The sequence below is a fragment of the Mesoplodon bidens genome (genome assembly GCF_964165515.1).
Source record: "Mesoplodon bidens genome assembly, chromosome: 7".
Lineage (NCBI taxonomy): Eukaryota > Metazoa > Chordata > Mammalia > Artiodactyla > Ziphiidae > Mesoplodon > Mesoplodon bidens.
The window spans coordinates 87,308,009-87,328,702 of NC_138164.1; the positions used below are offsets into that span (position 1 = coordinate 87,308,009).

Sequence of the window (20,694 nt, forward strand, 5' to 3'; positions counted from 1 at the left end):
GGAAATATGTCATGTTCCTAAAATGGTTTAAAAGAGCTTGCAACTGATGGGCACATCTTTTGCTGGCATTTCCCTGTCATGTTTACCTTTCTTGTAGTCTCCCAGGGGCTCTTTCAGTTGAAATTCACATTTCCGTATTGCCGGTTGCAGTATCATAGCAAAGTCAAGTATTTCTCTGTGAACAAATAGATGTGCTTATTTTTTTCCAGTTATCTCTGCACTTGGAGGAAAAAAAATGAGTATTTTAAAAATCCAGTTCCACCATTGAAATATGACTTGATGATGTGGCCTCCTGAAGAGAGTGTCCCTTCTCCTATAAATGAAGAATGATGTGAAAGACATAATCCTATAGCCAATGACACCACCTGTTTTCAGTCAACAATTGCATTTCTAAATATACAAACTGTTTGTGAAGCCTTGACAAAAGTGAAGGTAAAGAAGACTGTTCATGAAATAGTTTCCTGTTGTTGTTTAAATCTTGAAAATATCTGGGAGTGAGTTATTCAAATACAAAGTAATGTCTAGCATAGCATAAAATACTGTGGTAATTCAGGTGCTTTATTTTCCTATCATTCAACATAGTGCTTCCAATATTTTTAAAAATTCCTCTGGAGAAAGGTTTCGGGTAAAAGACCATACGAAAGACTAAAGTACTAACGTACTAAGGTATTATGCTAAGCTCCTCAGTAGACCTGCCCATCATTCCCCTGAAATACATATTCCTGTTCTCATTCCACAAGTGAAAAATAGACTCTGTGGCATTGGCTGCATAAAATCACATAGCTAAATGAAAAAAATCAGTATGTACTAAACCTCAGGTAAATCTGATTCTAAACCTTGAGGTTTTTCATCTATACCAGAACTGCCTAACCCAAAACATGGTATCACTAAAATATTATATATCATTATAACAATTATTATAATAATCTAGTAGAGTATTATATAGAATTGTAACAACTTGATATGATAATTACAATGTCAATATAGTGACCCTGAGTAGGGTTATGAGTAGTGGGAGAAGAGTATGAGAGTGAAGTCTAATTGGTAGGAGACCAGCTCAGGGCCCTCTGAGGATGACTGCATAAGTAGTAGAGGATGACAGATACTTCAACAGGTAGCAACAAATTTCAAGGGTGAGGCAAGAAATATAGAGTTGCCTACTAGGAAAGTTGATTCAGGACAGAAAGTAGCATGAGGTCTTTCAGAAACTAGTCTGCATAGGCAATACCATTTTTAGGTACTTTCCAAAAGCTGATGGTATGGTGAATTTCTTGTTTAAAGGTCCCACATCAGGATAAATGAGTTATAGGTCAGATGACCATAGTCATGGGTTAGATGATCACAGACCAACTTTTGAACTGCAATACTTTGGCTCCTTGATAGAGTCCTTACAGTGGAACTCCATTCATACTCCATTGGCTACTTTTTCTGCTTGTTCAGTTTTGTTTCCAAGCCCAACAAAGGATCATTAGGTGATTTTTACTTTTCTCTTGTCACCCACATTTTAAAAATACAAACAGTGAAAAAAAAAAGGGTTATTATTTATTTAAATCTAAGTACAAATAAGGACATATGGAGATGCAATTTGGGCAGAGATTCATTACTCATAATCCATTACTTTTTTTCTCAATTCATACTTTGCTTCAAAAGCTCTCTCCTAATTTAAACTCCTCTATGAAGAACCATGACTGTTCTCACCTGGTATATTTTAACAGCCATATAACTGGTATTCCTACTTAGAGTCTCTACCCCATTCAAGCCGTTCTCTACTCTGGCTTAACTATGATCTTTCTAAACCGGAAATATAACATCAATCCTATGCTTAAAAACCACCCAATGGACATTACACTATTATGGAATAAAATTCAAGTCTTTTAGTATTGCAGGCAAAGTCTTTCATAACCTGGACCTCTATTTTCTCTCCAAATCCTGTCTCTTTATATTTTAGCAATACCAAAATATATGTGACTCTATGAAAATAGCATTTTGTTTTATCCATTGCAGGAATTTAGACTTATTATTACATTGGTTTCTATTGACTTTCTTTTCTTCTGTCCAACATATGAACCACTTTAGGATCAATCGTTCTTTTTTGGTGCCCCCTTTGTAGCTTCTGCATACTTATTATTGCATTTATTAAATCAACTATAATCATTTGCTGCCCTTTGGCCTCATACTTTAGACTGGTGGGTTCTTTAGAGTCAATTCCACATCTTACTTATCTTTGTTTCCCCAGAGCTATTCTTGAAACATGGAAGAAATGCAATTAAGTTGGTTATATTGCTCTGAATTTAATTGTGTCCCTAGTAAAGTCTTTCCACAGGATTCTAGCCCACTTTCCAGATCATCAGGGTCATTGGGACACACATAGGGAAGTCAGGAAACTTCTTTGGGTTAGTGAATCTTTGCCTTGACTGGTGGGAAGGGAGGGTCTTTTTAGAAGGATGATGCCTTTCTGTTAAGCTCAAAGATCTCCAAATAGAGCCTATTTATAACTTGGGCCATACGATGTCTTGCATAATGTGCTGATTTGCATAGATAGAGTCAAGGAAATATATTTCAGAGCAATTTCTTTTTTAGTACCCTTAGTGTACTTGCTATCTATGTCAATAATGGCTAATACATGACGCAAATGTCACCACTCACCTCCTGCAGAAAAGAGCACCAACTGAATCTATTGGATAATTCTTTAAAAGGGAAATGATACCTCCACTGTGCAATTATGTAATATATTTTAGATAAAAGATAAGCAGAATTGTCTGGATTAATAATCATAACTTATACTAATGTTAATTACAGTATAACTCCTAGTAAAGTTGGGGATTTTTCCACACTCAGAAAATCAGGATAACATCAAAAATTAAAGATAGATGCCAGAGTATCATGTTCACTACTGATAAAGGCTGAGTTTGAGTATGTGGCTTTACTCTGATAGCAAGTAGGCTTGTTAATACTCAACCCAAGAATCAGACACCTCTGTACCCAGTCCCAGTTAGCACTGTATTGGGGTAGGCATGTCCAATTTTCCCAGGTAGAATTCACAGCACGAAGTAGAGTACTCATGTTCTTTGTGAACATTCATTCCAAAGACTAAGGGCAGAGCTAACCTGACCAGACCAATTTATTCCCCCCCACATTTATGAGTAACTTCAACTTCTCAGTGGAGGAGATAACAAAGTAGTAAAAAGAGGCAAAGACTAGATTTAAAGAAAATGATTCCTCATAAGGTTGCAGTTTGGGGAAAGGGAATTACCTTCTATCAGTAGTTCCTAAAAATGGCAGTGTTTTAAAATGTATAAAGAACTTGCTCATATGTAATCTTACGTGAAAGTGATATATTCTCATGTTCAGGCAGGCCAAATATCTTTATATGTATTGTCTAAATAAGAAAACTGAGGAATATTTATAAACAGCCTCATGATTGATAAGTGCCAAAACAAAACCCCATTTTATCTTATTCTTAGTCCAAAGTGCTTTCATTATGATATATAGTATATGTCTTGGTTTTTATCCTCAAATTTATCTCACCTCTTTTAAAGAATTCTTTTTTACTTGTGTCTATATTTCTTAAATGCCTACAGAAATGCTGGGGGCAGAGTAGTTGTTCGATCAAGATTCATTCAGTGATGCCAGTAGTTTCTGAAGGAAGCAAGTTTAATGTAGAAGTTGGCTTTGTAGTAACGTTGTTGGTCTCTCTCAACATGCATTTTTACTTCTTATAGCCCTTGAACAATTTCAGGCAACAGTTAGGTGCTCAAGAAGTTGTGTTGTCTTTTTTAATGCATTGAATGAACTCTTAAGGTAATTACCTGTAAGTTCCTTTAGTTTACCAAAACAGTGACTTAAGATTATGATAGATCTAAGAGTATGTCACTTTCTTTCAGTTTCATAATTAATCCAGCTAAAAAATTGGAGGGTTAGTTAAGTGGACTCTAGGTTTTTCTAAATTTTTGAAATTATTTTTGCAGAGAATCATTGCTCAAAATTGCAAACATGCAAGAGCTGGCTTGTTTTTATTTTCATCACAAGTTAATTTCAAGTCTCAGTGCACAAACTTCTTGTTTAGCAAGTAATTCACTTTTATTCCTTTTTGGGTTCAAGAACTCTTCAAAAGTCCCAAGTATTTATTTGCTCCCAAGGCATTGAAGATATTTCTCTATCCATTACTTATTAGTTCCTACTGGTTAAAAAGAGGACCTACATCATCCAGCCCACTTTGTCTCTCCAAGTCCAAGTCCTGAAGCTTTGCAATCACTGTATTCATCACCTTCCTCATTTTCATCGTCATCAGCCATTGATGTCACCTTCACTTGTCTCTATCGTTACTTAATCACCTCATCAGTAGCATTATAATCACAATCATCCTTGCTGTATCACCAGTATCATCCGTCAGCAGCACCTCATCATTGTTCACATTGCTATGCAATTGGTATTAATTTTAGCACTAGCACCACACTAATATCACATCATCATTGTTGCCATCACCTGCTTTATAGTCCCTGCCATGAGCACCATCCCAGTAACCATCTTTATAATTAGCAATGGCAGAAGCATCAAGTCTTTTATCTAAATGTGATGCTTAGATCTCATATATCAAAGACAATTGTTTCATATATTTTCTATTTTTCCCACCATAATAATGATTAAAACCTTCACATTAAGATTAACATTTTAAAATAACAAAGGTGAGATATTTAATCCATTTTTTCAAGATTTTTAGCTCATGTTAGTTGGTGTGTTTACCCACAGGCTTTATAAGAGGACCTCTAATGCTGTAGGAATGATCTCCTTTGGAAAGTCACCTTATGCTATGGGATCAGTAAATCCATAAGCAGATACCTAATATGCAATCCCGTTCTGCCTAACCCTTTGCTAGTTTGGAAAAACTAAAATTATTAACATAAAATCAATCCTCTTGCCCTAAAAGAACTGACATGAGTTCCTCAAACAAAAACAAATAGACAAAATTCTGCCACTATTTATAGAAGAACAGTTATGTTCCAGAAACTGCACAAATGGTTGTATGGGATATGGGATGAGTACAGTTGTTGCATGGGATATTATACGTGCAATTTGAGAGTCATACACTGTCCTGTACTGTTATGCTTGTACTACCTTCTTTGATAGGCTTTGATCTCCTGAAGGGAGATCTCTGTGTCTCTAAAGCACTTAGCACAGAAGTTCTCTGATAGTAACAACTCATTGTTTTTTGTTGAATGAATGCTGCTGGGATGAATTATTTAACAAAACCAACAAGAGGGCTTCTACAACCTAACTTATGACCCCTGAGAGTTATAACAACTTACATAATAGATATTTAACTTTAGCTATTGGGGAGATTATAAAATTAATTTTAAATCTTGTCCGTAGATTTTAAGGTATGATGTCTATTGTGAAGCACTCTAAGCTGAGGAAAAAATATTCAGGGCAAAGTGCATTGATTATCAATTAATGAAATGTTTCCTTGAAATGAAAATTGAAGTGCCACCTTATCTGAAATTCCTGGAAACAGCAGTCCACAGGAGACTCTCTAGATCCCCAAATATCAATCCCACACCCACCCTTTTTTGAATATGACCTAATCTTCTTCTTTCCTGATATAGTTGAGGAAACCAGGAACAAAGAGCTCTGCTCCAACTCAGGAAACTTGATTTTGGAAAAACCTTGGAAGAATCCACAACCTCTTTCACCTTTCATGGTCCTTCATTATTCCAGAAACTATGGGACTTCCGTTCCATTTTCCCTTCTTTCATTTCATGCTTTTCACTCATACTTAAACAGAATGACTTCCTTGAAAAGAGATTTTGAAAATCTCCACACCACTGCTAAACTCTTAAAAGTTAATCTATAGATTCAGAGATTTCCAAGTTATTGGTCTTTCTTCTTTCTTCACCTTTATTCCAGTTTCTTTGTATCTGTACTCCAACTTCTGTTACTATCATTTTAGTCTGTTAGGTCGATATCCCAGGTTGGAATATATTGTGTTGTAAGAAATGATGGTAGCACTGAGATACAAGGGAAGGACATAGTTTGAAAAATATTTACTGCAGAAAGCATATATGTTTAAATGCTTCGGCTATATGTTATGAACAAAAACAACAAAATTTGAATAAAAGAATGAAGAACTTGGGCTTCCCTGGTGGCGCAGTGGTTTAGAGTCTGCCTGCCGATGCAAGGGACATGGGTTCATGCCCCGGTCCGGGAAGATCCCACATGGCGTGGAGTGGCTGGGCCTGTGAGCCATGGCCGCTGGGCCTGTGCGTCCGGAGCCTGTGCTCCACAACGGGAGAGGCCACAACAGTGAGAGGCCCACGTACAGCAAAAAAAAAAAAAAAGAAAAAAAAATAGAATGAAGAACTGGACAATATGATATGTTTAAAGGACCTAGATTAAGCACAGGAGATAATAAAATAGGAGACTTATGGAAAGGAAATATAAAGAAGCTAAAACTTCACTAACAGGATTAAAATGAGCATTAGAAATGGGAGGTCCAGAATCAATCAAGGAAAATAAATGATGCAAATGGCAAGCTTCTGATACTCCCATAAAATAAAAGAGAAAAATACTAAATAAACAAATAGTAAGAAAATGGCACTGATACAATAAAGAGGTGTAGTAATGGAGTAACAGGGAGCAGAACCTCAGTAGATGAAAAATATGTGTTTCAAAAGGAGAATATGGATGTTCCTGGTGGTCCAGTGGTAAAGAATCCCCTGGTGGCGCAGTGGTTGAGAGTCTGCCTGCCGATTCAGGGGACACGGGTTCGTGCCCCACTCCGGGAAGATCCCGCATGCCGTGGAGCTGCTGGGCCCGTGAGCCATGGCCACTGAGCCTGCGCGTCCGGAGCCTGTGCTCCACAATGGGAGAGGCCACAACAGTGAGAGGCCCGCGTACTGCAAAAAAAAAAAAAAAAAAAAAAAAAAAAAAGAATCACCTTGCAATGCAGGGGACGTGGGTTTGATCCCTAGTCAGGAAACTAATCTCGTGTACTACAACTATTGAGCTTGTGAGCCTCAAGGTGAAAGCCCGTGGGCCACAGCTACAGAGCCCATGCCCCTGGAGCCCGTGCGTTACAACTAGAGAGAAACCTGACCACCGCAATGAAGAGACGGTGTGCCACAACAAAAAGATCCTACATGCCGCAACAAAGATCCCATGTGCCACAACAAAGACCCGACGCAGCCAAATAAGTAAATAAATAAAATAAATAAGGAAAATAAATAAATAAAATAAATAAATATTTTTTTAAAAAACCTGGATTGTATTATTTTTAAAAAAGAGGAGAATATATGATATTCACAAAATTTTAGAAAATGAGAATTAGAGTAAAGTAGAATGAAACTTCTGAGCTGAAAAGGACTGTCTCTAAATCACAGGTACCCTTTTGAGAGATTAATGTAAAATAAGCAACATGGTTATAGACTGAATGTCTGTGCCCCTTCCCCCCAGTTAGTATGTTAAAATCCTAACCCCCAATGTTATTTAGGAGATGAGGTTTTGGGAAGGTAATTAGGTCATGAGGACAGAGCCCTCACGAGTGGGATTGGTGCCCCGATAAAAGAGATGCCAGAGAGCTCCCTTGTCCCTTCCACCATGTGAGGACACAGCAAGAAGTTGGCTATCTGTGAACCAGGAAGCCGGCCCTCACCAGACACTAAAGATCTGCTGGCATCTTGATCTTGGACTTCCCAGCCTCTAGAACTGTGAGAAATAAAATTGTATTGTTTATTAGTCACCCAGTCTTATATAGTATTCTGTTGCAACAGCCCAAACTGACTAAGACAAACACCTAGGAATAGCCTAAAGAAGATTATTTTGAAGATTAAGAATAAAAAAAATCACCTGCAATCACTCAGACCAGGGAATGGAGTGAGAATGGGGAGGATTATACACTGTGGAAGAAAAACTAAGTTTGCTAAAGAGCAAAGCCTTTGTCTCCATAAATTTAAACTCCAGAAGACAATGGAACAACCCTGAGTGAGTTTTTATACCTAACTAAGCTTTACTTCATTTGGGAAAAAAAATTTTTTTAAATACAAGGAATAAAAAAGATGAAAAACATATTCTTCCTTGAAAACAACTCAAGGCAAGTTCAAGGCAAAACAGAAATAGCAACAAAATACTACCACAACATCCAAAACAAAAAAAGGAATGGAGATTTGTGGTATAAATTGATGTCTGAGTACTAAATCTAAAAATCATGAATGAATTATAAATTATCATTTTAAATATGACCCAACATAACTACTTGGTTTCATTTATTCTGCAAACATTAAGTACCCACTATTCTGGTAGCTAGGACCCTGCCCTTAAGGAATTTATCTCATAGCTTGGAGGTGTATTGAACAAACTGTAAAACAAATATGAAAAAAATCAAGGTATGATAAGCCTGTAACAGAGAAACATGTGAAGAATGACTCGATATACTTTAGTTTGGGCTGGCAGTGAAGGCCATCTTTAAAGGTGACTTTAAGCTGAGGCATAAATGTCAAAAACTTCTTTCAATGAATGGAACTGTTGCTGCAAGGACCCAAGATAGGAATGAATATATGTCTGAAGAATCAGAAGAAAGCAAGTGTGGCTGAAACATAGTAACCAAAGCAGAGCATAACCAGGGGATCATACTTATATACTCATTTCCCAAGATAGTCCCATTTTGTACATGTTGTCTTAATTTTAATAGCACCCTTGTTTATATTCAGTAGTGACCTACTTTAGACAATATATGATATTGATACCCTGAAAAGGGTATGCAATGGAATCTGAAAGGTATACAAGCTCATAAATAAAATTGTTGACTCCCTCCTTACTTTTTCCCGAGGTTTAATTTCATTACAGCAATAGATCAAAGAGGAATGGAATTGTAACAGAGATGCTCAAAAAATTTAGCTTATTTATAGTACCTATGACTAAGGTCAGTGGGAGTGCTGTTAAAGCCCCAGTTAACCTATAAATTACATTATTTTCCTCTTTATCTTTTTTTTTTTCTGGTGCAGAACCTCTATCAACTTTTCTTATACCTTCCTCTAAAGTATAGATAAATAGGCCATGTTTTGATCCACCTTGAATTTGTATGTGGCTTTTCTACTTATTGCAGAAATATCATTATTCAGGCACTCCATCACCAAGGCAACGAGATGTGGAGCATGAGCAGTTCAACCTTTGCAGATAACCGAGATTTAATTGGTCAGTCTCCACTCTGTGGTGAGAAGAATGTAAACATTCTGCAATTCGTTATTATATTTTAGCTCTTTTACAGTATGTTGCAGAAGAGTACATTTCCCCATGAATCTACTTTTTAGTTTTTTCTAACAACTCATGTTGATGTGTTTTTCCTGTCCAAAACAGTAATGTTCCTTTCTGATCGATACCGTGTACCTAACAGAAATGCTGTCAGTATATGTAAACCTGGGTAAGGGATTTGGATTTCATTCTGAGTCTTGTAGGAAGATGATGGCAAGTTGAAAACACAGAAATGATGTGACCTGATGATGAGTCTGTCTTCAGTCAGAGTCATCATCAGAGGGAACAATTACAGGGTTGTAGCAATATTCCATTTGAAAGATAACTGTGGTTTTGAGTAGGATGGGGCATTAGAGTTGGATAGAAATGGATGAATTCTAGATATACTTTGAACATATAGGAAACAAGACTTGCTAATGCATTGGTTGTGGGAAGAAAGGTCATGTAAAGTAAAAACCAAGGATATATCCTTCATTTTGCCTAGCTATTTGGGTGGAAAGTGTAACCACTTATTTATATGGGGAGGAAAAAATGATGAAAAAAGGGTGCTAGGTATCTCAAGAGTACAATTTTGGACCCATGTTTAGGATGCCCATAAAATAACCAATAGAGTTAAAAGATACACCAGCATGACATAAAAAGACAGGTAAAAAGTTTTGGGGTCAGCAATGTCAAGACTTTATTACAAAACCCTCAAACTGACTGGAATTACATATGGAAAGAATGCAGCTGGAGATGAGAGGGGATCCCAGGACTGAGCCATGGGGTATTCCAGTGTTTAGAGGGTTTAGTAAAATAGATGAGCTAGCAAAATCTCCAAGGCCACAACAAGTAGTTGAGAGATACACACATGACTATAGACACTACAGAGAAATAGAGGCATAAACCTTGTTCTCCTGACTACAGTGTTTGGTTTAAGAGAGAGAGAAGAAATAGTCATGACCCTAGCAAGATTATTAAAAGATTTTTTTAAAGATATTTTTCTTACTGGAATTTTCAGAAAAGATTATTCTCTCTAGTCTATAAAGCTGTGAGGATATAAACCCAGATTTCCAGAAATAATCAAGGTTCCAGCTTCATGGAGTAAGCTGGAAATAAAACTATTTATATTTATGTTAATTATTCATTTAACTAATCATTGTATACCACTCAACAACACCTAGAAAATTACAATTTTATTTCCTGTCTGTCTTTACTAAAATAGAAGCCTCTGGGGACAAAGACTTTGATTTGCTCCTGTATTTCTAGCACCTAGAATGGTGCCTGGCACACAGTGGATGCTCAATAAGTATTGTGAACAAATGTGATATTCATATACTGTCCAGAATAAAGAAAGTTCTCCAAAAATATTTTTAATTAAATGAACCAACCTACCATTAAGATTCCTTATGCATTACCATCTGTATGACCAGAGAGCATTTCTTCTGTCCAAAATACTCTCCCTATTAGTTTTCCATCTCTGTTTGAATTTCCCTTTCCAAATCCAAGATTAAATTCACATCTGCATCCCAGAGGATATCATCTGTTATTTAGCAATTAGCATAAATTGCCTTTTTGTCTCATCTAAACATAAACTTTCCAAGGATAAGTACAATAGACATATTCAATGGTCTGCCTTATCCAAATATCTTCTAAAAAACCTATCCCCTCCATAGTACGGAGAAGGATCAAGCACACATATCATATATGGGCATACTCGCAACTAAGGCCTTGCTCTCTGGAGAAGAGACACCTAGACCAAAGTCCTTCAGTCTATTTTTTGTCCAGCAACCATCAGATTTTCTCTGAAGAGAGAATTTAAACTGAGAGACTGTGATGCATTCTCCTCTGACCTAACATTTATGTGAAGCCAAGGCTGGAATCAGTACCATTATAAGGCAAAGTTACGTGCCATCCAGTGTTATAGGAGAACAAAGACTATAGTCTAAGTGCATAGAGAGAGACTGAGGCTATATAGAGAGCTGTTTATTTTATTCTGAGTAATTTTCCTGTTCTTGGAAGGCTGATTTATACATTTTTCTGCCCTTGGGTTATATAGGATTCTTCTGTATTCCGTTCAATGTATCCCCCACCCTTTGTTTGAACTGAAACCATAGAAACTAAATTCTCTACTAAATTATTTCCTTCTAATCTGTCCAGGAGGTTTGCACATAGTAAGTAGGGGTTCAATAAATCTGTGGCAGTGTGTCTATCTTCTTTGGTCTACATTTCACCCTCCCGAATAATTAGTTCAGTGTTAGCTCACAAATTTCATTATTATCTGTTTGTTTCTAACTGCATTCACTTCACACAACCAACAGAAGTAATCCCTATCCATGTTTGAGTCACCAGATTGATGATGTTCAGCTTCAACCTGTTGTTTCAGTGGTTGATGATGAAGCATGAATACTAGATTCTACAAGAGCAGATTAAAAATATTTATTTAAAATGTCAATGGAAAAAGACACTTTGAAATGTTCTCTTCATACAATATGCATCTCCAGATTCCTGCAGTGATGGTGCCGCCTTTACTTACACACAAAAGGATTATTTTTAGTCAAGTTGTTTTCCGCAACTTGGGTAAAATATTGCCATCAATATTCACTAGATTTATTTGCCCAATGAAGGTTGTTTTTTTTTTTTTTTTTTTTTATGTTCTTCATCAAAACATCTCTTGTCCTTGCTGGACTGATGGTCGAGGATCAGAAAGCAATATTCCAGCTGTTCTTAAAATCAGCATTTCTTAGCAAGGTTAAGCAGTGCTTTTTCAAACTCCCCGTGCTATATGCGTCATCTCCTGGTGAGTCAAACCTGTTATGTTAGTGCATCGCACAGAGAAAGGCCAGCAAACTTTAAAACTCTGAAAAAGCAGCTTCTCTTCTTGGTCTACCTAAGTTGGCTTGAGATGTGTTTATCTGGACTCCACCTGCAGCTTTAAACTCAATAAGCCTTTTCTTTAAACAGCTGATGCCACTTTCCTTTTATCTACGGGCTCCTGAACTGCCACTACTTCCCTAACTGAGAAGATTAAAGGAATGAGGGTTTAGAATCAAATCTTTTTTTTTGGAAGAAATCTGTTTGGGTGGGTTCCCCTCTTTAAGGGTTTGCCTTTGACAGAAAGCCCTGAACAGCTGGACAATGACCTTTTTCCACCCTCACACCTGAGCCCAGACTCTGCCTCTCAGCATTTCTGATGACCACGATTCTAAACCTTAGATATGCTCTCCACTGCACTGGGCTAGCACAAGTCCGAGTGTGATCGTTTATGGAATGCAAATAAATAGAGAGTATTCCAAGGCTGAATAACTGGGGAAATGCTGAGCTAAACAACATTGATGGTTTTCTCACTGCAGAAATTCTTTGTCTTTAAAATGTTAAAGTACATTCTGCATTTTCAGGAGTGAGATAATGAATGCCTGTTTCCCAGGTTTATTTGACCATAAAACTCTTTATTTGGTGTGAAATATCTTGGGAGGCTTCTCTTTAGTGCAGTTCCCTGCCTTGATGTCTTGGACTCCTGACCATGGATTGGTATGGAAATTTGGGTACCTATTTAAGTCTTTAGCATCTTTAGTGTTCCAAGTCCCAAGACCCTCACATCTCCATTCATCTCACACTCATCCTTTATTTAGGTTCAATCATCCAGTCCCACTGACTCTCACCTACATATCATAATTTATGTATTGTTGCTTACATTCTCTCAACCTAATCCTTCTGCATTCAAAATTATTGTATCCCTTTTCTTTCTGATGAAATTTAATTTCTCTTTCAAGGGACAACTCTAATGTTATTGCTTCTGTCCTGGACTCAGGGGATGACAGATTAGAAGAGATCTCAGTAATTATTTTGGTTCAAATATCTTTTAGATGAGAAATATTTAGTAGGGGTACTCTGACTCTAGGTCACAAAGGAAGTGTGTGCTAGAACTAGCATCCTAACTGGACCACATAAAGGGTAAGGCTTCTATGAGCTGTCCAGACTAGGTATGGAATTGTACAGCAGGGAAGAAAGAGGCAGAGTTTGGGCTTTGTCCCCCAAGAATGAAATGGAATCACATGTTAAGTTCAGCTGAACAACAAATATAAAAAACAGAGTTGAATAAGAAAAGCAGCAATGCCCGTGGTCAAATCATAGATTGAACAAGTAGAATTCGTGGCATGAGAAGAAGATAAGTTTTAGGTTTTTAGATTAAATCATTCAATCAAGCAAGAGTTGTTCATTGAAGACCCAGCAGTACAGCATTCCTCACCATACCACACTCTCTTCCTAGTAGGGAATTGCTAGAGCTTTAGGGGAAAATTCATCAGTTCTCAGAGAGATAAATCAGGATATAAGATGACAGCCTTTCTTCAGCAACAGCAGGGACTGCAGTGTGAATTTTGCTTTGCTAGTTATGGGGATAAACTTCCCTGAGTCATCCTTGTCCTATCATCTGGTCCCTTGTGAACAGAATTAAAAAAATAATCTGCAAGTTTCTTTGTTAGTTGTAGTTGAGATCTGCCTTCTCGCCAACAATGACAATATACCACACATTTCAAATAACTGCTTTCTACTCACTCCACAGCCATTTTGACAGAGATGCTGGACTTGTAATACTGAAGACCTATTATTTCATTATGTCTTTGAAATATTTAATAAACTCCACAGTTTTTGAGGTCAACATCCCTTTGGTATGCTTTGCACATTAGGCCACTTGTCTGTCTTCCTCATTCTTGTATTTAGGTGCTATTACACATTTCCACTTCAGATCTCACTGATGCTTAAAAATCAACACTTCCAAAGGAGAACTTCTCTTTTCCCATAAACAGGCTTTTCTTCCTATATTTCTATTTTAGGAAATAGTATGGCTATCACCAATAATCCAACATCTGGCTTTCATCCTAAATTTAGCCTTTTAAAAAAAATCTCCAACTCTAATTAATTAGCATTTCAGATGTATTGCTTCCTTATCTTAAACCTTTCTTGAATCCTTGGCTCCTTTCTTGAATCCATTGCCTCCTTTCTATACCCATGACCGTTATCCAAGCCTTCATTGTTCTATCCTAAAATACTGTCATGTCCTCTTGAATGATCTCCTTGTTTCAAGCATTTGTTCCCCACTGCTGCTAGGAATAATCTATCAAAAATGCAATAGCACTATGCCACTTCCATTCTTAGTGTCATATAATAGCTTCCTATCAGCTATGTGGCAAAAGATGTCAAGGATCTTACGATTGCCATCTCTTATTCTTGAATCATCTCTTCCTATACATCATATCAATTTACTAATTATATAGGACCACTTGAAAAGCCCCAATTTTCCATGCCCTTCCACCACATCGATTTTGACTCTTTTTTTCTCCTACCTGGAATAAGTTTTCCCCTTTTTTACTCATATTTAAGATTCACTTTATACTTTTGTTCTAATAAATTTCCCTCGGACCACACAGAATAGATTATGTGCCCTTCCTCTAGACCCTACAGCATGTATCTTTTGCTTTATTAATAACTGCCCTGTAGTCAGCCGTTTATGTTTGTTCTGAGAGTTCAGTCAGTCTCCAAAACCACCCTCAAGTTCAATGATTTTCTAAAAGGATTCACAGAACTCAGGAAGGTCATTATACTCAGAGTGATGGTTTATTGCAACAAAAGGATACAGATTAAAATAAGCAATGGGAAAAAGCACATGGCACATTGTACAGAAGAGTTCCAGGCGTGAGCTTCCAGTTTTCCTTTCCCAGTGGAGTCATGTAGACAGCACTTACTTCTCCCAGCACAGAATATTGCCAGAGAAGATTATCCAAACCTTGAAGTCCAGGGTTTTTATTGGAGGTCAGCCACGTAGACACAGGTAACCACCTGCATGGCTGACTTTTGTCTCTCTCGCCTTCAAAGGTGGAGCTGATACCTATAAATCACAGTGTTAACATAGGCTATCTGTCACAGCCAAAGGTCTCCATGTAAACAAACAGACTCTTATTGGGCAGAATATTACGAGGGCCTAGAAGTTAACTCCCAGGAGCCAGGGACAGACTCCCACACCTTTCTTCAGGTAAGGTTGATCTTTACTGCACATCTTTCCACTAAAGTACAATCCCCATAGGAGTAAGGACTATGTCACGTTCATCTCTGAATCCTCATTGTCTACGCATGTTCACCCCAGAGTAAAAGCACCGTATATAACTGCAGAATGAATGAATGAGTCAATTAATTTTAAAATGAATGAAACCTTGAACAACTCTTCAAATCTTTCCACAATTTACTCATCACCACCTTCTAAGACTTAAACTGAACTTACTGAAACTAAATAGGTCCCTTTACTCTTATCTCAATAGTCATCCAATTTCTGTCTTTTTCTTCTCTCTCTTTACATAAATGAAGTATACACTGTTAACAGAGGAAGGGAAACACAATAGTCAAAGGAAGAGACCTAGTTTGCTACCTTCTCCCATGTATCCCAGGTGGACCAACTCCCTTGGGACAGCTGTGTGATGGAACTCTGTAATGGAAGATGGAGAAGAACACCTTCCCTAGAGGTGAGCAGTGAGGTCTCAGGAAAGGAAACATTTCTGCATCTTCCTTGTGTAGGGCTCTCCAAGTAGTGGGCTCAGGAGAGCATTGCCTATCTCATACTGAAACGGAGCATGGCTGTATGGTTCTTCCCCACTGTGTCCTCAGCCTGCCTTCTGTCTGTGGAAAAACTTTAGCCAAATTATAAGTGTAATCAGAGAAGTGAGAAAGTGCAGAAACAAAGGAAAACAGTCCAACAAGACTAAATAATAGTTTAGTCATTAAGTATAGTCAAGGACCTTTAGTTCCTCCTTAAGGGTCATAGGTAGTATTCTGAGCCATATCATTTGAGCTGTCATAGATACTGAAACCCACGCCAGGCAGAAGAAGTTAACTACATGATGACCAGACTGTAGCCATGACATAAGCTGCCACCATTCCGAGAGCTGGCCTCAAAGAAATGGGAACAAACCGACCCTGGACCTGATGATTAGCTGTACTTAAAGCAATCAAGATGACGCTGGTTAGACCACTGCATGACCAATTTCAATCTGACTGTGATGTTTCTTCATGTAGCCCCCTCGCTTCACCTATGAAAGCTCCTGCCCACTGATTGTCAGTGGGGGGGAACTGGCCTCTGGACAGGGATCTGTACTCCATTCCCACCCCCACCCGCCCCCCGGTTGCCGGCCTCAGAAAGAAAGCAAACTTTCCTTTCCACCAAACTTGCCTCTTTATTGGCTTTTGAGTGGCGAGCAGCTGGACACCCACTTTCGGTAACAGTACTATTCCTGGGTCTCTAAGAAGGCTGTGTTGTTTCCAAATGTTTACTCCATAGATATCTCACTCTATCATATATATCACCATTAGGAAATGTATTTCTCTGAGTTAATATGCTTTTTTTAAAAATTGCCCTTCTTGTTGTTATACATAATGCTACTCTCAGTGTGCCGTATAGTTACTCCTCCGGTGATCTTTTTTTTTTCTTTTTTTCACATCTTTATGGGCGTATAATTGCTTTACATCAGGTGATCTTTTAAAAATGCAAATCAGTTTACATCAGTACTCTACTTATACCCTACAGTGGATTTCTGTGTCATTTAGAATATAATCAATATTCTTGCTATGGAATACAAGACCATAAATCCTAGTCTCTGACCATCTCTCAATCTCACCTACTCGTTCTACTATTTTATTTCTTAGTAGCAACTTATCAACTCTCTAGAATTATCTCATTCATTTATTTGTCTATATTCTACTTTCCTTTGACTAGAATGAAAGCCCCATGAGGTCAGGAACCTTAATGACCTTGCTCATTGATTCAGCCCCAGTACTTAGAATAGTGGTGGATACATGATATTTATTATCTGTCAACTGTCAATCATTCATATAGAATCATTAATAGGTTTTATCAGGAGGTGAGAGAACAACTCACTGAATGGCAACTTCTGTAGGAGGGGTCATACTCACTGCCATGGGTAAAGCTAAGCATGATGGAACTTTGAGTACCCAGTTTGTACACTACTACACCAGACTCCTGTAACCAGGGGAACCTGCAAAAGAATATGAGGGGAGGAAATATAACGACAAACTAATGCTACTTTCACCTTTCCAGCTACCTCTCACTTCAGTGCCCTTCCAGCCATCCTTGGCCACCACTCCTGATGCTTCTAATATCCAGGAATAGAAGAAAATCACATGAAGAATCTTATTCTCTCTCCAATGTTAATGTCTCATTGGTACTCAAAAATATTTAGTTTTTAGGACTTCCCTGGTGGTGCAGTGTTTGAGAGTCCACCTGCCGATGCAGGGGACAAGGGTTAGTGCCCCGGTCCATGAAGATCCCACATGCCACGGAGCGGCTGGGCCCGTGAGCCATGGCCACTGGGCCTGTGCATCCGGAGCCTGTGCTCCGCAATGGGAGAGGCCACAACAGTGAGAGGCCCGCATACCACAAAAAAAAAAAAAAAGAAATATTTAGTTTTTAAACACCTTTAGTAACTGCATATTACCTACAAGATAAAGCAAGGCACCTGCAACACTTAATAATATGATTCTAAACTATTATTCCTGGCTCAAATGTTGTCACTATTCCCAGTGATCTTATTTACCCAAGGGTTCTTTCAACTACTAAATGGTACTGGTAGCAATTAGGGCATAGAATCAAGTTTCTACCTCTCAAGGAGGAAGAAACAGATAGAATGACAAAGAAGGCCATTCCTCCACCTCACTGTGATGGGAAAAGGAACAGAATGGACAGTCAGTAGAAATCTACCTCATACTCAAGACATCCTTTTTAACAAATGAGGAGAGTGAGATTTTAGCTAGAAAAAAATTAGAGGAAATAATAATTCTAGTTAAGTGACAAAGCTGAGTTCTGAATCTGTGTCTACTAGTCCCCAAGGCCCATACTCTTTCAGGTACAGCAGGATGCCACTTCAAGTGTGAATCCGAATGGAAGAAAGTGCATTAGGAGGAATTTTGTGGCTCTGCTAATTAATATTGATATTTAGCAGATCTGTCTTCAGGCCCAGAATATGCATATATAGGACTATGGTAGCTGGGACGCTAGAAAACCTTGTGCTATGTGTTTTACTTATTCTTCATTCAAAGAAGCAGAGCAGAAAGAGGCACCTGACCTTGCACACTGAGAAGGAAACATGCTTGGTTGGTTTCCTGTTTCCAACCTGTAAGGAAAGGGTTGGGAGAGAGCCCGTGGCTCTGGATAGAGAAGCAGCTGTCTCTCTGGGGGAGACAAGCTCTAGTTCAGCCAGGCAGGCAGGCAAGTGGCCCAGAGCTGAACAAGAGAATCATCCTCCTCCAACTTGCTGTTATGGGGCCCTCAAGGGGTTAAGGATGGCAGGTTTTTTGGTTACTATGTGCAGCCAGAGAACAAGCAAGCAGGTCGTTGCTGACAATTCCAGGAACATCCCCCTTTCATAGGTGAAGAGTGGACTCTACCACAATGCACTCACTGACGTGCAGCTGATCCCCAGAGTCCAGGCTCTTTCTGTGTGTGATCAATGTAATATTCCACTGCTAAATTTAGGGACCCTGTCTCCTATGACAATGGCACCTCACCATGACTAATTAACAATAAAACTGTGGATGGTGTGACAGGTTTAATTATTTAGTCTCCAAGGTTTTGATTAAATTAAAACTCTTTACCACAGGACGAAAAATTAATAATACTCAAGTTAAGATTATAAACAATGAGGTCAATACCACAAATCACAAGAGGAAAGGGTCTCATGACCCAGCTTCTCTGTGTGTATATGAGATTAGTCATCTGTGTGTGTGTGTGTGTGTGTGTGTCTGTAAAACCCTGAAGATGTCTGTGTACATATATAATGGTAGACATTAGTGTGAGTATGCAAATAATGTGAGAGATGTATATGCACATGAATTTCTAAAACTGTAAGACCACGTAGAGATATATGTGTACATGACTATTTACATGCATATATGTTTATATATGTGTGAACAACTCTGAAGATTTCTATGTGCATATCCAGCATTGAAGAAGTATGCAAGTATGTGTGTACCACACTGGAGATGCATGCATCTATATAACTCTGGAAATGTAGCTCTGTGGGTACAAAACTGTATTTTATGTATGTCACAGTTGAGATGCACGTGGGTGCATGCAAGTCTGTGTGTGCATGTGTCCACTTTTGAAGAAGGACTATGCTGATCCTGGGGATGTTTTTATATATTTTTTGTGGACATAAAAACTTGGTATAGAAGTATGCAAATAGTGTGTGTATATATGTTACATGCAATTTTTATATATTATGTATATATTTGATATATCATAATATACAATGTTTTATATATATATACAATGAAAATAGATTATATAATATATATTACAATATAGGTGTGAATATACCACCAGGTATACAGGAATATGCATAAAACATTGTAAGTCCTATACGTTAACCTTGCAAGATCTTTCCCATGTGAATTTATATTCAACATTAGAAGTGTGTGGTATATATGATACTGAAGATATGTGTGACCATGTTCATTATACTAGAGATACATGTATAAACATTTACTACACAGGAAGTGTGCAGAACACTAAAAATACATTGTGTTTGCATATAATATTTTTCAATTGTGTGATATATACATAACAAAATTTACCATTTTAATCATTTTAAGTTCAGTGTCATTAAGTACATTGACATTGTTGTGCAACCATCACTATCATCCATCTCCAGAGCTTTTTCCTCTTGCAAAACTGAAACACTCTATCATAAAACAATAACTCCCCATTCCCTTCTGCTCTCAGTCCCTGGAGTCAACCATGCTACTTTCTGTCTCTATGACACTCTCAGTACCTCATATGGGTAGAAACATACAATATTCTCCTTTTCTGACTATCTCATGACACTGAGTTCACCCATGTTGTAGCATATGTCACAATTTCCTTCCTTTTTAAAGCTGAATAATGTTCTATTGTATGTATATACCACATTTTGTCCATTTATTTGTCAATGGACAGTTGGGTTTCTTTGACCTTTTGATTATTGGGAGTATGAATGTACAAATATCTATTCATGCCCCTTATTTCAATTCTTTTGGGTACTTATGCAGAAATGGAGTTGCTGGGTCAAACAGTAATTCTATTTTTAATTTTTTGAGGAACTGCCGTACTATTTTCCATAGTGGCTGTACCATTTTGTTTATAAGCTTTTTATGTATGTGTTATCACTGTATAAGAAATACATACAACTAACTATGCATTTATATTTTTATTAATGCTCCTAGTTAATGTTGTCACCTTATGCAGAGTTCCAAAACTAGAACTTGTTAAAATTATCATCTATGCAAGTGGTTTTCAAACATTTTCTAAAGGAGATTTTTCTCAAACAATGTAATATTTACCAAGCTAGTAAAGATATAAAAATAAAACATTTCTTTAGGGCTTTGGAGATCAAAGTCTCATTATTTTAGCCTCCTATTTTCTCTCCAGTT

At 37.7% G+C, this 20,694-nt stretch overlaps 1 protein-coding gene across 1 annotated transcript in view; it reads right to left on the minus strand.

The window, feature by feature from the left end:
• Positions 1-14,842: 14,842 nt before the first annotated feature.
• Positions 14,843-20,694, minus strand: part of LOC308621140 (uncharacterized protein) — a 64,380-nt gene continuing 58,528 nt past the window's right edge. The window contains exon 4 of the mRNA XM_081241342.1: positions 14,843-15,109. Coding sequence (XP_081097468.1) covers positions 15,035-15,109 — 75 coding nt within the window. The 3' untranslated portion in view covers positions 14,843-15,034. The remainder of the gene's footprint in view (positions 15,110-20,694) is intronic.